This window comes from Acanthaster planci, linkage group LG01 (assembly GCF_054643075.1).
Source record: "Acanthaster planci isolate LZ-2023a linkage group LG01, COTS_SCS, whole genome shotgun sequence".
NCBI classification, from domain to species: domain Eukaryota; kingdom Metazoa; phylum Echinodermata; class Asteroidea; order Valvatida; family Acanthasteridae; genus Acanthaster; species Acanthaster planci.
The window spans coordinates 29,932,432-29,947,585 of record NC_141777.1 but is presented as its reverse complement, the minus strand read 5'-3'; the positions used below and the strand labels follow the sequence as shown (position 1 = coordinate 29,947,585).

The 15,154-nt window shown below is 39.6% G+C and overlaps 1 protein-coding gene across 17 annotated transcripts in view; it reads right to left on the bottom strand.

Annotated features, from left to right (window-relative positions):
• rad51b (RAD51 paralog B) overlaps positions 1 to 15,154 on the bottom strand; it is a 209,670-nt gene that overhangs the window by 92,562 nt on the left and 101,954 nt on the right. For 14 of the 17 annotated variants that reach the window (XM_022242184.2, XM_087131279.1, XM_087131530.1 and 11 more), the window contains exons 9-10: positions 13,068 to 13,174; positions 6,965 to 7,043 (exon numbers count right to left, since the gene is read on the bottom strand). In XM_022242184.2, the coding sequence (XP_022097876.2) occupies positions 6,965 to 7,043; positions 13,068 to 13,174 (186 nt within the window). Of the gene's footprint in view, positions 1 to 5,386; positions 5,491 to 6,964; positions 7,044 to 13,067; positions 13,175 to 15,154 lie in introns of all 17 variants that reach the window. The other 3 variants (XM_087131777.1, XM_087131888.1, XM_087131841.1) reach the window with 2 other exon arrangements.

Below are 15,154 nucleotides of genomic sequence, written 5' to 3'. Positions count from 1 at the left end.
GAACTACAAACAAAACAAAACAAAAACAAACAAGATTAATGTAGGATATGTCTCTGATCTTCACTTCACATTATTGCTTTTAAACATCTTGGAATCCCAGAAAGGATACATTGAATGATAGTCAGTTCATTTGTCCACATCCAGCTGAGCTTCTCTTCTTCAAAAAGAAAATTCACAGAATAAAATCAAAAATTTAAATGCTGCTCAAAGTATTGGTGGCCCACTTCCAGTCAAGCCACATAAGTATCACGGCCCTGTCCTCTTCGGCCCAAAATCCTGAACAATGTGTCCTCCGTCATAAACTACCCTCTGTAGGACAAAGGGTCTTGACCAATCCTCCCCTTTCAAAAGTTATTCCTACTCTTCCCGCCCTTCAAATAGATCTTTGCAAAGAGATGGGGTGAGGAATAAACCAAACCCCCAATGAATGTATTTTTTTAATTTGAGCTTGAAGACTTTTTTCATTAACCCTGCCTATCTCAACATCCCTTCCCCTTGCCAGAAAGATTAGTTTCCTTCTAATTTACCCAGCACTGATAATATCTGCGGTTACAAGATTTACAGTGTAAGTTGTTTGGACTGAATGAATGAACGGTCACAAATCAGATTTGAGGTAACGAGTCAATTTAGTATTTCCTAGAAATCAAAACCCCCCTGGGGCAGAGCCCAATTTAGAGGCCATATTCAACAAAATGGGTTAGTAAAGGCTCAGTTTCCGGTAACCCCCAAAACAAGACAAACCTCAGCCTGACCAATGGCTGAACAGTGTGCACTGCTTTTTTGTGGTTGGATGACAAGAATTATTATTTACATTCAGGGCGTAAAATGAAAGGTTTGTGGGAGTAAGGCAGAAATGTTGTCAATGGCAAAGGACTTGGTGTACTCCTAAAAGGTAAGTCAGTTTCTAATGTTATGTACCAATATGTTCAATTTAGAGTGCATACCCTGGTAAAAAGAGTTTCCACCCTGGGAGTGTCAGTGGAAAACCATCAGGGATTTTGCTCCTCTATTTTTCAAAGAGAAAGGGAGCTAAACCCAATTTATATACATTGGAAAGTAGACATAAGAACATGAAGCAATTACAGGGACAGGAATTATCAGTCTGCTTAAGTCATCTTTTTCTCAACAACTGTAATGATGATAAATCAATAGGTGTAGGTTTTCTGTGGGATCAAGATTTGTCTTCATTTTATTTCCCAACACAAATCTCATAATCTAGTTGGAACCTTCCCAGATACTGTGGTTGAAGTAATTACTTTTTACACACCACCAGCGGAGTAAGGGGGGGTGTCCCCCAGGGAATGTCCATGCCCTCCCCAGGTGCCCCCACCCAATTGAAATCCATACAGCTATAGGCCATTGCAGTTAGTCTTTTGGATCCCCCTTGAAAAAACATGTGTGCATCCCCAGGGTTCCCCCCCCCACATAATAGCCCTAGTTACACCAATGCACACCACAAGTTCAACATAGAGTTTGCTTTAATTTTTAGCTTGGCTGATCACAGTTTGAAATTCAGAAATTTGGAAGAATTATTTCGTCGTCTCACTCCTCAATCACAAACTAACAAGGGCAAGACATTTTAATGAGACACACTGCATTTGGAGAGCACTAAGTCCCACCAATTATGATGGCTTGTTCATCTGAACTAGATCAATTCTGGGAGGTAAAACTCGGGAATTCCAATCTATAGAGAAATCGTTCAGAGCAGCAGTAAGTCAGTCATTCAAACTTGTTCCACCAAGCGCATGTGATTGATGGGCTCTTTTCATAATCTTTGAAGCTTTTAGATTTGGACAACAGAAATACTGAACTTTGGAAGAACAGGCAAATCACGCAGCTTTTACAGCATTTTCCTTGTGACATAGAATGCTACAGCACAACATTTGACCTAGTTTATTTTGTCAAGTCAAAAAGCCTCAGGTGTAAAGATGGAAAATAGAGAAGGGCTTAACAAGAATTGACCTAGTTTAATACTTATTTTTTTTACTTTCAGAGATCAACAAGTTTTCAATCTGGAATTCATACTGCAAATTTTATGCGATTGTAAGAAACTGGAAGTGCTCTCTGCATGATTCCTGTGGTGACTCTCTACTGGTAAAGTACAACGCCCTTGTTCTACAAGTCTAACGAAGCTTGTGGAGAACCTCCATAGGATACCGCCTTACGCATGACTGCAACAATTAGTCAATTAACACACTGGCTACTGCAGATTTTCTGCAAAGTGTAACCGCGATAACTGGCTGTGAGATAGCGGACCTGGTTGGGACCGCTCCAATGACGTCAATCCTGGTCAGGAATCAACCGACTGGAAAATAGGCTCTTCAGTCTGACTGGGGCTTAATTGGCTGATGCTCACTAGCCGGTTTCAATATTCCACGTTCTCCAACTTTGGTTGGGGGTTATAGGGACTGGTTTGGAATTTCTAAAAAAAAACCTCTTGGTGCACTTTTCAAGGAGCAAGTCATTAACTCACTGTGGAAGACTGCAAGATTAGACTCTGAGGACACCTCTTTGAATAAGACTATAGTATTTACATATACACACATACTATTTTTGTAGAGTTTCAACCCTTGTGCAATGTACAATGCATAGCCCTGGATTCAAAGCAAAACACTTTCTTATTGACGCTCGCCTCGCGGTTCTCAGCTTTAAAAGGACCATGTAATAGAAATGTTCTACTAAATTCTTTGTGTCTCAACTGACCTTAATTTCAATTTTTGTTTTGCTAGTTTTATCTGTATTTTGAGGCCACGTCGGTTTTAGGCTATAGTAATTTGCATAGTCATGAGCAATACTGTAATGTAATCCAAGGTACTGAACCTCTACGTTGCATAAGCACAAAAATTGCCAGATTTTTTCTAATGCAACATTGAAGATTTCCATTTCCTTTGGCACAATATTGTTGCATAGGTATATGGTAATATAAAAACCACAGTAACTTGCACACTGCTTTTGCGTATCGTTGTGGGGTAAGGGCAGTCACTTATGCTTGGACTGGTGTACAGGTTTATTGCGCCCCCAGGAGAATCGCTCACAGACTTTGTTTGATGTCCTAGATATTTGATGGCAAAAAGCTACATAAAATGGCCATCAAACTGCAAAATGCCTGTCTGAAAGCCCATGTTATGATGTACATTCTAACCATACATACATGTGTTACATAACACTGTTTCTAGGAAAGTCTCCTGTATTGTCACCCAAATGTGTTCCCATTATTTATCATTGACTTCCTTTTTGAACGCTGCGACGAAAATATTCTGAAATCCTCAGCCATTCACTGGATCAAAAGCACATACCTGAAAGGACATGAGCATGTATAGTAGTAAATTGACTAGAAGTTGGTCCTGCAGCGACGCATAATCCTAACATCTAATTTGTAATGAAATATTGTCCAATAATTAACACCATCAACTCCTTCCTTGGGAAGTGAAAATTAGGGAACCTCAATTTTCCTAGATTTACTCTCATTAACTATTTGGTCCAACAACTAGAAACCCCAGGATTTACCAGGATAAGGGGAGAAAATCTTTTAAGTCCCTTTTTCTCCCTGAGAGGAATTTGTGCTATAAATGGAATAGGTCGGACAAAGTAATGTTTATCCGTGGGGTCAGACAATAGTTGCCATAAAGAGAGAGAACAGAAGGAATGCCAATGTAAGGAGGGGGGTCAGAACATATTTATGAAAAATCATCGCACGTCAAATCCTCTTCTGCTGAAGTGGTGCTGTTGTTCACATCCAACAATAACAGAGAAAATCACCAGGTATACAGCCGAGGTAGGTATCTCGGGCAATCACATAGGCGGTGTTTATGGCATTGTATGAGGTGACGGCAAAAGCAGCGGGGATTTAAAACTTACAACAAAGCGGGGATCATTTGCAGGACCTTGGGGCCAGATTGCCTTTGTTCAGAATCAGCAACTGGGAACAAAATGGTGTTTATGAGGTACTTCAATGGGGACGGTGGGACAGGGCAGGGAATGCTTTCAATTGTTAGTGGTCTCCATGCCATTGTTGGCATATATCCCCCCTCCCCCTTTTTTTGCGTGGCCATGGCTGGCAAGAGGGAGAGAAAAAACAGGAAAGTGAATGGCTGTTTGTCCAATTTCTGAAGTAAACCTGAGCTTTGCCACTGTCCCAAAGCTATTAAACTTGTCGTCAGGGTTATCAATTACTACTTCCAGATGCTACCTTGGTTTTTTTAAATCAAGTACAGTTCATTTGCTAAGCTAACCCTAGAGCTGTAAGAACAACTGGAGATAAATTTCATGAGCCTCACAGTCTGTAAGATGTGGGCCACGCTTGGAAGAGGCAGGTTTCGCACAACTTTCCTGCTTCAACCCTTTCATCATGTATTCCAGAAGATGACGTAAACTGCAAAATGATTTTAAAAATCACATTGATAATCATTAAAATCAAGACAAAGTGACGCAGATCAGATCATGAAGCCATGCTCAAGAGGATGGACATTCCCACCTTTTGTTGCTGCAAAAATTCTGTCGTGAACCTTTGTGAATGGGTCAGGGACTGGTTTGAAATTGTGGTTAACTCTTCATTTTAGGAGAAAGGAAAGTAATAAAATTGAAAATCAATACAAATCAATACCACTCTACTCTGTTGAATGAATTAAAATTTGTGAATAAAAATCACGCCTCATGCATTCAGCCACATTCTAATCACGAAATAGCGTAGCTCACCCATTTAGCAGTTAATAATTGAGAAAATAGATTCAGGGAATATAACTGAAAAAGGCTTTCCCATGTACAATGTTTATGGATTCTCCAGAGGGGGCCGTCTGTAGTTTATGGGCAAAGAAATGGACATGGACGCTGAGGGCTGTTAAAGTCTAAACTGAACTTCCATAAAAAGATCCTGAAAGACAGCATCTCTAACAGACACTAAAAACATGCAGATGTGATTTATAACAGCAACATCAACAGTGACTGCCAATTACTGCAAAATGAGGGCTCCTTTTTATTAACCGTTCACAGTGAGCCACAAATCAAAAAAGCAGTTAACTTCACAAGAGGGCAGTATTTATGACGTTGGTACAAACCTCCAATAATGTGTGCTCTTCCACTGACAGACCAACAGAGGGGGTACTTTTATCAACCTGATGAACAACTACACTGCCAATGTTACTACAATTTTTTTAAAACTCATTAATTGTCACTTTTGGCACAATTCCCAAATGAAATTTGATGACGGGGGGATAGAAAAAAGGGGAAAAAAGAAAAGAAAAAAAAAGGGTAACATTTATGTCATCTCACAGCAAGTAGTCTGTCTTTATTAAGGTGAGGTATTTTATAAATAAACATCACAGTGACTCATTAGAGTTTTGTCAATAAAATGTGCATTGAATTGATCACTGACAGGACTTCCTCTCACCTTGTCTTTGCAAATAGTAGTGATGTGGATGAACATGTGATGGATTGGCGTAGGCTCCCTCTTAACTACATGTAAGCCTGCTTTTTTTGTTGGTGATTAACAACCTAATAAAAGAGCATAAGCTTTGATGACTTCCCATGATGCAGTTTAATTACAAATCATCGAACCATGGAATATTTCCCAGGATTCTTTTCCTTGCTCTTAAGTAATTTAAATGGTTCGTTCATAATTTGCAAGATGAAACCTTCAAAAGTTCATGCCGAATAATGCAGTGGGAGCGAGACAATGCAATGCATTTTGGGTCTTTAGGTCATCCAGTTTTCTGTTTTAATCAGTGGCTGAAACTGGTCTTCAGAAAATACGTATGTTTCAAAAAAGAAAAGAGAGAGAAAAAGGAAAAGGAAAATAATGATATATAATGAGTGGTGTCCTTCAAATGTGATTTTAGGATACAAGGTAAAAAACTTCAAGTTCTAACCCTCCTTTCTGTGGCATAAAACCAAGTGAAGCAAGAAAGACACAAAACAAGACCATACAACAGAAAGCCCGTTGTATCTGGATTTTTGACCGCCTAAAGACAAAAAAAAAAACTGTTCCCCCGGCTCTTCCTGTAATTGTTTTGACATTTATGCTAGTTGTGTTTCCTAAACACAAGGTTTCTTACTACATCACTCTCCTGTATTCAATGCACTCTATTAGTCAGTTGCCTTGTCAGTGGCAAAACCATTAACATCATCTGTTGCCTCACATTATCATACAAATTGCATTGTGAGATGCCCCAATTACATGTACATCAAATAAACCAAAACAGTTGGTCGGCAGTGTAGTTTTTCTGTCTTTGTTTTTTTTTTCCATTTCTGTCCCCCCTCCCCCACTCTTAGGCCTCAAGCTATTTATTGGCAGGACTGTGACATATGGCAGGAGGGGGTTCAACTGGATGCAGCAGATGTTGAACTTATTATTTGTTCAGACTTTGGCAAAGTAGGAAAAAATTATTGACACGAACATGGAGCACACATGATTTATTTGCTTTGACAAAGCACAGCTTTTAAAAAAGAAAAAAGCTAATTCCTGACAAGCAGGGATTCAATACTTCTCATCAATGTGACTCGGAATTAGGCTGGTAAGGCTGATAAGACAGAATTAAGAAATACGGGAAACTTGCACTCGTTGGACTGTGATGTAATTCATTCCATTTTACAAAGTATCGGGTACATGTATGACATACATCGGAAAATGACAATATAAGACTGTAATCACCATTTAAATGACAATTAAGTATTCGCTATGAAGCACATTAATTCTCTGCATACCGTCAAGCAGGCCATTCAGGATAACATGTTCGCACGTGGCAACATAGTTCCAGGCCAAAGAGCTGCACAGAATGGCAAGAACATCTTCCCAAGTACCAGAAAAAATCTTAGAAATGATCCATGGCTAAAACTGTCAGAAACTTCAGGAGCACACGTACACTTTATTTCACATTCACTGCTTGCCTGCACCACATACATTCCCATGACTCAACACAAACGAGTTTTGAGTTGCCAATGCTTTCTACTCAGAGCAAAGATGGCTTACCTTCCAAAACAATTCCTCTGTCTTGTATTGTGTAGACAAGACTGATGAAGGGAGCAATGGGGGACTTCGCAGTCAGAACCTTGAAGACAAATGCCAAAAAAAAATGTTATTCTGTTATCTCCCAACTTGGTGATACAAATAAAGCTGCTTCGGCATTTCATATCAAACATGCAAGGAAAGAGAAACTTCTACCATTCCAGGAGAAAGAAAGGTCTGAAACAAAATGCTTTTCATGCAACGAATGCAACCTGAACATTTGTACTTGTCATTAAAGGTCTGGTTTGATGCCAGCAATATCTTTCTAAAAAAATGGAAGTTCAAACCCTCTAATGAGGAATAATGTAATAATTATGTGATGTTGACTGAACATATTTAAGATGAGATGTAAACTTCTATCAAGTTTGGAACAGAGCCAGAACAAACATGTGTGTATCCCCGTAACTCTTCCAAAAACATAAATAGAAGCATCGATACATTCAAAGCCTTTTGACAGCTTTCTACTGTAGTATTTTTTTAACAAATAGTTTGTACACTATTTACAAAGTAAATATTTCTTTTATCTGTTGTTACCTGAAGTTTTACAACAAACATCACTTACGCTTCCAAATGGAACTGTCCATGATTAAATGTCACTGCATTTGTCAAAATAGTAATGACGAACACCTTTGGCGAGCATATGGTTCAATCTGTATACAGCGAGAGAGACGCAAGGGGGAGGGGAGAAGAGAGCTGACGGGACTCAGGCGGCTTGACCATAAGGTTATTGACTCCTCCGTAGTTACTGATTTTAGATCATGACAACAGCCATTCAGCTCTGGAAACTGAACCAACACACAGTACTCCCACACACACATACAACTGGGATTGAATATCCCTATGATTTGTCCAAATATGGCTAGTTTTATTTTCAGAAATATGTATCTCAACAGAGGTGTGAATTCCAATTTGTAAAATGCAGTAAAGTTGCTGTACTGACAATAAACTCTGCAGAATAGAACACAAGAATGGCAACATTAAATTTCTTGTGTGATTTTCCATGGTTCCGATGAATATTTTGCATGGTTCTGATGAATCTGCAAAGACTCGATGCTTTGCATGTAGTATGCTGTGGTACCATCAACACTTTCCCGTCAATGAAGGTATTTGGCTGAAAATGTGAAGGACTCTTAAAACCCATTTGTTCTGATTTCATTAAATAATTTCAAGTTTGGCCGACTTGTTCACAGTGCTTTGAGTCTTTTATTTATTAACTGCTTTCAGCTAATTTTGTAGGAGCCCATATTCAAAAAAAGAAGGAAAAAAGGTAAGGGTCCAATGGAAAGGTGAACTAATACCAGGGAACATATCAAGAGACCAATCCAAATTTTAAGATGAAGTTGAAATATTCTACAGCAAAATTAACGTGAAACACGGGGAGTATGGTAGGAATTTCAACAAACAATTTCACTTGATTTCCATCTTTTAAGGATTTAAATGAACTACTGAATACTTTTACCATTCCACAGACCTTCGGGAGAAAAACATGGAAAAATTACACCTTGAATAAACTTTCCTCTAAAGACAAGCGTAAATCTAGCACAACCTGAATCAAAGAGAAAGACTTGTCAGGGCTGACTAAACGACTGGATGACCATAAAGAAAAAACACTGGAGAGAACTAGACAAGTGGGTTATTTACTCAGATTTTTTTGTTCCTGTTCTGGTTATCCTGTGATCCTGCAGTTGTGCTGCATATTTCATTTTGACTGTTCCCATCTCAAAATCTCGTTGAACCAACATCCCAGTTATGACTTCTGCTCACTGACGAAACAGCTGGGAGAGATGAAAAAAACGTTGACGTCACAGCAATTGCTAGGCCCAATTGTGAGTGTGTGTCTGCATGGGGGGGTTGGCAGATTTGTACGGTTGCCTTTCTATGGGATGTCAGTTTGCCAGGGAAGAGTATATGAATTCTAAGAGGACTGCGACGAGAATGTGGAAAGCTCGACATTGTTCATATTGGGGGGTAGGCATCATGGAAAAATGGATCTGCACAAGAAAGACATTTTCTGTAACCTGGGGCTTTGAGGAACTAGAACAGTTGAAGGTGGCTTGCACTTGAAAGAAAATCTCTCCAGATATTCTAGTTAAACAACCTTAGTTTTATGGACTTGCATACTGATGGCAGTATGTACGTGTTTGGATTATGGTTCACATTCTCTGCAGAAAAAAAAAAGCACCATGGCTTGGTGGTTAATTTTCTCACTGCTAAAGTGACTAGTTGTGCAAACAAATACATGTGATAACTACGCGTAACAACGAGTACTAATAATTAATATCATTGCTTCTTATTGCATTATGAAGTATATTTTCTTCACAGCTGACTCACAAGTACCATGTATTGACTGTGACTCTTCAGGTGATTGAGCAATCTCTGTTGGAAACTGATGTCCACTTGCACAAATGTTTTATGGAAATTGGCAATTATATCCACATGTAGAGGCAAACCCCGGACTCAGAGTTCAGTTACGAAGCTAAATTTACTGTTGCTTCTCTTGGAAAAAAAGCCTCCCAATATCCACAAAATTTGACAAGCTTTTCTGAATTTCTCACAAACATATTTTGTTCCTTTTTATCAATTTAAAACGCCTTTAGTTTCCCCCCTTTCTAGACTGCAAACAACGTTGTCTTCTAGTTCATGACACTATCATGCTAATGAACACGTTTATTTTTCTGCCCACACTCCAATTTTGATTTATGCATCCATTGTTTCTTTTTCGGATATTTTTATATGCACTTTTTTTTTTACATTTATAGTCTCAATATCAACAAGATTGAGAAATTATTTAACAGTTGTTAGAACTGCTCGGTGTTGAGTTGCCAATGTACTATTTATGCAAATTATTCAGAAGATAGTGTACTATTATTGGGCATAGGAGATGGAGTTTTTTTTATCTAAAATCAGTTGATGACTTCAAACGGCACTTGCAGTGAAGTCAGTAAACATCAATGTTCTATTCCTATTCCCTCAAAAGCAAATCTGCAGGCGTCTTCTCTCAAGATTAATCAAGCGCCTGATCCTATAAACCCAGCCTAGTCATAACCCGCTCTAACCACCCCTCTTCACTTCAGCAGAAGACCATTATTAACACACTCAGACTGACGTCAGTGCTGGTTATCAAAAACGATAAAATTTCACCCAATATTCCGTTAAACCCGATACAATCTGCTGCACAATTGAACAAATTATGAGGCATTTAAATCCCAGAGTATAATGGGGAATGACGCAGGCTCGGCCGGGCTGGCGCACTGACGCAGGCTGAGCCGAGCACCCTGCCTGCTGCCCGGCACAGTAGCCAGGACATAATAGGATGACTGGAACATTTTACGGCTTAACACCAGATGATGAGGGCAGCACAGGCCCGCCACAAAAAGGTCAGTGGGATACGGTTACACAGTAGCAACAATGACTCTTGGGGAGATTGTTCAAGTGCCCGGCACCAGGTTGACTCGTGCACAGTGCTCTGCACCTAGCCTTACATGAGCTACTTCCACTCATGGAGTTATGAAACACCTCCATGTTCCACTGCAGTGTCTGGCACTGCCCCATTGCCTGATGACACTCAGCATATCCCGCACGATTGTTTGCTGACATAATTTAGACACAGCAATGACTTCTGAGTCTAACAAAGTGAAGAAAAAGGTCTTCTTGTGGAAGTGCAATGATAGTACCAAACCAACTCCAAAGTTGGACTTCCAACAAATCAAAAAGTTGCACGGTGCAGAGGACTGAAAAACTAATGACAAAGAAATGAAAAAAAAAAGGGCAAACATGAAAAAGGATGGTTATTAGTTTTGGACTAATTATATTGGTTTATGTCATCACTTCCTCTCTCTTCCATCTATAAGTGGAAAAATTTCCCTAAAAGTCAGGTCCTATTTGATTCTCTTATTATTTTATTATTCTGGAAGGTATCACCCACATCATAATGCAACACTGAATTCAAAAACCCTCTTCAGAGTCTGTGACAGAGGGTTGATAAAGTCCCCCTCATTTCTCCACCTTGGATCATAGCTTAACCATCTCCCTCCCTAACCAGTATTCACCCACTTCCCTTGGATTCAGTATTCCGTTCACAGCTGACAAAGCAGCACCCGGACCAAGGCCAAAATGACCAGTTCACACTCCAAGCACGATTTCACCTCGACACCTTACACGAGGCGTTGTTGCACGTCACTCTCACACTGTGATAGTGTTTTTCTGACGACAGCACCCCGGCATCCTCATCCGGCTCATCTGCAGCCGATCAGGCATTCATGGGGACAGCGAGCATCTCTGTCTCTTTTTTCCCCCCACCAACCTTCAGCGGGAGAGAAGTTCTCACTCCCGTGGCCTAAGCTGTTACATTAAACAATTTCCTGGCATTAAGTTTTGATGAACTGGAGGGGAGCATTCAGTTTTAATTTGCTCAAGATGTATCTCGGCTATGCAATGCCACCATTAGAGAGAGTGCAAAGAATTAGTGAATGTCTCCGAAATGTGATCTAGAAACATCAGCATAATCAGTTGAACGCCAAGACCAATCAACAAAGTGGGTCACACTTTCTTGTTTATTGGAATGCACAGGGGCAAAAGAAAAAAGTACTCCAAACATAGATCTCCTTTATAGTGTACAGGTACAGGGATTGAAAGTTCAACTGCACTTTTTTCTAATTCTAGCACAGGCTTATCTCAGTAGAAGAAAATCTCTTGCTTTTTGATGCAGAAATCTTTCGTAACCTTTTTGAAACTGTAGGAACAATTCTTGACAGGCTCAAAAAAAAAGGACATGACAGGATTGGTGAAAGCTCATCTGACAGAAGACATGGGAGGGGGGAAAACTTGAATAATCCGATGTACATAATGCAGTTTAGGCAATATCTTCACCAGCTCCTGACACTTGAACTATCTGGCCAGAGAAACAGAAGTTGGTGGAGGAAGCACTGAATGTTCACTATTTCAACCTTGTCCGAGGATAGTCAGGGAAATGTATTATACAGCCAAGTACTCCCAGAGGAGTTGAAATATAAGAATGATGGGGAGGGTGCTAGAGAGAAGTGGTAGATTGAACTTCTTTTGTTATAGCAACTTAGCTTCTTGGAAAGAAACTTGGACACTCAAGATAGAAAATGTCTGCCTCTGTAAAACAGTTACTAAAATGCACAAGTTCTTAACCAGCAATCCTTGGATTTTAAATAGATTTCAAAAGGGCACAAATGAACATGTCTTAAAATCTTCCACACTCTAAGCACATGCAAGCAAGTGGCACAGGACTTGTGCTTCAAAATGGCCCATCATATATTTTTACCTCCTTACTGCATTTAAGTCTGAATACAAGTTGTTTGAACCAACTGTCTTTTGGTCGAGTTCATCACAAATCTTCTCAAATCGTCACAAGAGAAACACATGTCACTTTATAGCCTCAAGTCACAAGCTACTCAAATGAACTGCAACAAAAACATCCTTTATTAATGTCTTACTTTTGGCAAGACTTGTGAAATGACTTGTGATCACCCAACTCATTAGCAGTACAGGTTCTACATACCCCAAACTGGCAAAGTTCATATCTTTAAGTTGTTCAATTTTTTGTGTCCAAAAATAGAACAAGACTTGTCATTAATTTTTGGCCAAAGAATGAAAAAAAATCTCATCCCAGTTTAAATAAAAAATTCCTTTTCCGCTGTAAAAACATTCAACCCCATTCGTGTGGGCAAAATGTCTGCATTTTTTGTCTGTGTTGATTTGCCAGCGCAGAACTAAATCCACAGCTGCATTTTGCCCTGTCTTTCTCACATCAACAACATATGGGATGTTCCTCTTGATCCTTGTGGCTTTTTTTTTCAAGTTGATGATTACATGAGTTTGTGCAGGCACAGTGTGTTACTTTCATCGGAATGTGCACAATCTCACAATGACCCAGCTATAGGCAGCAATGACAAAGAGTCATTAGAATTTATCATTGTCAACAATGAGTGGGTACCTGCCAATAAACCTTCGCACCCAAAGCTTTGCCACCGTGCATGCAGGTGTGTCCATTTAAAAGGAATTTTTTTTGGCAAGGAGAACTTGACGGCAAGGCTCTTACCTCTCGTCTAGTCTCATCCAGGTACTGGAGAATCAGCCTGGTGTTGACGTTGTGACTCCATGTGTTGCCCAGGGCTGCCATGACATAAGACCCTCCCACACCACTGTCTAAAAAAGCCAAATTAAAGTTAATTTTAAAAAAAAATGTTGTTTTTACTTGTTTGTTTTGTTAGTTTTGTATGTTCGTTAATTTGTTTGTGGTTTTCTTGACAGAGGTTTGACTTCTCAGCCTCTGCCTCTGAAGCAAAGGACTAAAGTGGATAGCCGTTAGCTCACAAACTGTCTGAGTCATCTCCATTCGGCAATATTAATCAATGTTTCATTTGGCATAATTTGATCTAGTAAGTCTTGAGCCCAACCCCATCATGATCAGCGCTATCCATATTAAAAATGAAATACATGTACGACACTAAAATTTTTGCCCAAAAAAGGAATATAAATATACATTTCACAAAATACTAAACAAAACCTGACTTTCATGTGCATTCAGACAAAAGTAATCTTCCAGACTGTGGTATTTACATTTATTTTTGTTTTGTTTTTCTTTGTTTTGGTTGGTTCAGACAGCACACACAAGATAGGAGGGATGACGCCTCGACTATGTGTGCATTGGTATGAGTCCACTTTGTTGGTCACATAAAGCATGACCAACTCTGACCACGCTGAATACAGACCACAGCAGGCAGCAACACCAGTTTTGTTACCATGGTTACACGCATGTATGAAACTATTGGTCAATAATGCATAGCACCCTGCAAGTGCAGCATTATCTTCAGTCTGATCCCCCACTCAAGAGATTTCTTGACACAATAGTTCCTTCACCTCAGGTGTCTGTTGGAAAAAGCCGAATCGGCTTACAGAACCAATCTCATTCTGATTAGGAAAAATGTTAAAGAAAAAATGGAGTAATCCCTGAATGCACAATTCATCATCACAGTCCATTCTAATCCATTCCAACTAATGAAAGAAATTGAGGGATTATGTTTGAGAAATTGTAGCGCAGCCACACACTACATTTTCGCCAGATTGGATTGGCCAGACTTGGTAACAGGATCCTCATACCCATTTTGCTAAAAAGGGAATTTATCATTCATATTTTGGAAGACAACAACTAATGGAGCGATAACAGTAACCAATACCTCCAAATAGCTGAGGGAAAATTCAGGTTTTTATCTCTTCTCACCAAACAGGCTAATATAGGTCATGACTCACAGAAAGAGAGGAAACCAGATTTGAATTCCCCAGGGGGATCTTGTCAAGGCAGGGCCCAAACCCCCTGATTCCATAAAGGGATTTCCTAACATTACCTGGACCTCAAGAGAAACTGACTTAGAAAAAGACAAGGGAGCAATTTCTGGTTAGCTACCAAGAACCAAGGCGGGCTAAGCCTCACTAGGCTTTTTCCCTATGTACAAGAAAAACAAAATTATTCACATTTGGGTCAGAGGGCAGGAGCAAGTTAGGAAGGGTAGAGTAGGGGGGATAACGAGCTTGAATTTCTATCCCATCTGGTGGTAACTGATTTAAGGATGGTACTAATGTTTAGAGTGGGGAAATTAACAATCTCCATCTGACGTGCCCAATTCAAAATGTTTGGATCTTTTCATAGACAGGTAAACCAACTACATATTTGCTAAGAAGTAAATACTGGTGGCGTGACCGTCTTCAGTGCTGTGACAAGATTGCTGAATTCTGTGACTCAATTCTGGTCGTTTAAGCCAGGGACTCTCTAGTGGAGTCAATTACTCACTGTGACTCACGTCAAGTCATTTTCTTACTGTGACTCGAGTTGAGTTTAACTATCTGTTGAGACTCAAGTCAAGTTACCAAAAACTGTGACTCAAGTCAGACAGCTCTTTGTACTTTACAGGACTCTGGAATATAAGATTTCTTCACTGCTCTTTGATTTGGAAAAGACTTTTCCATGAGGCCATGGTGAAAGTGCACTTCATCAAATTTGGGGCTAATTTTTCCTTTGTTTTTTTTCCAGCTCCACCAAGTGAGAAGTGAAACCAGCCTTCCAATCAACGTGAAACTGAAATCCTTAAAAACAAAACCGCAAAGGGAAATTTCATCGGTAGACTTACC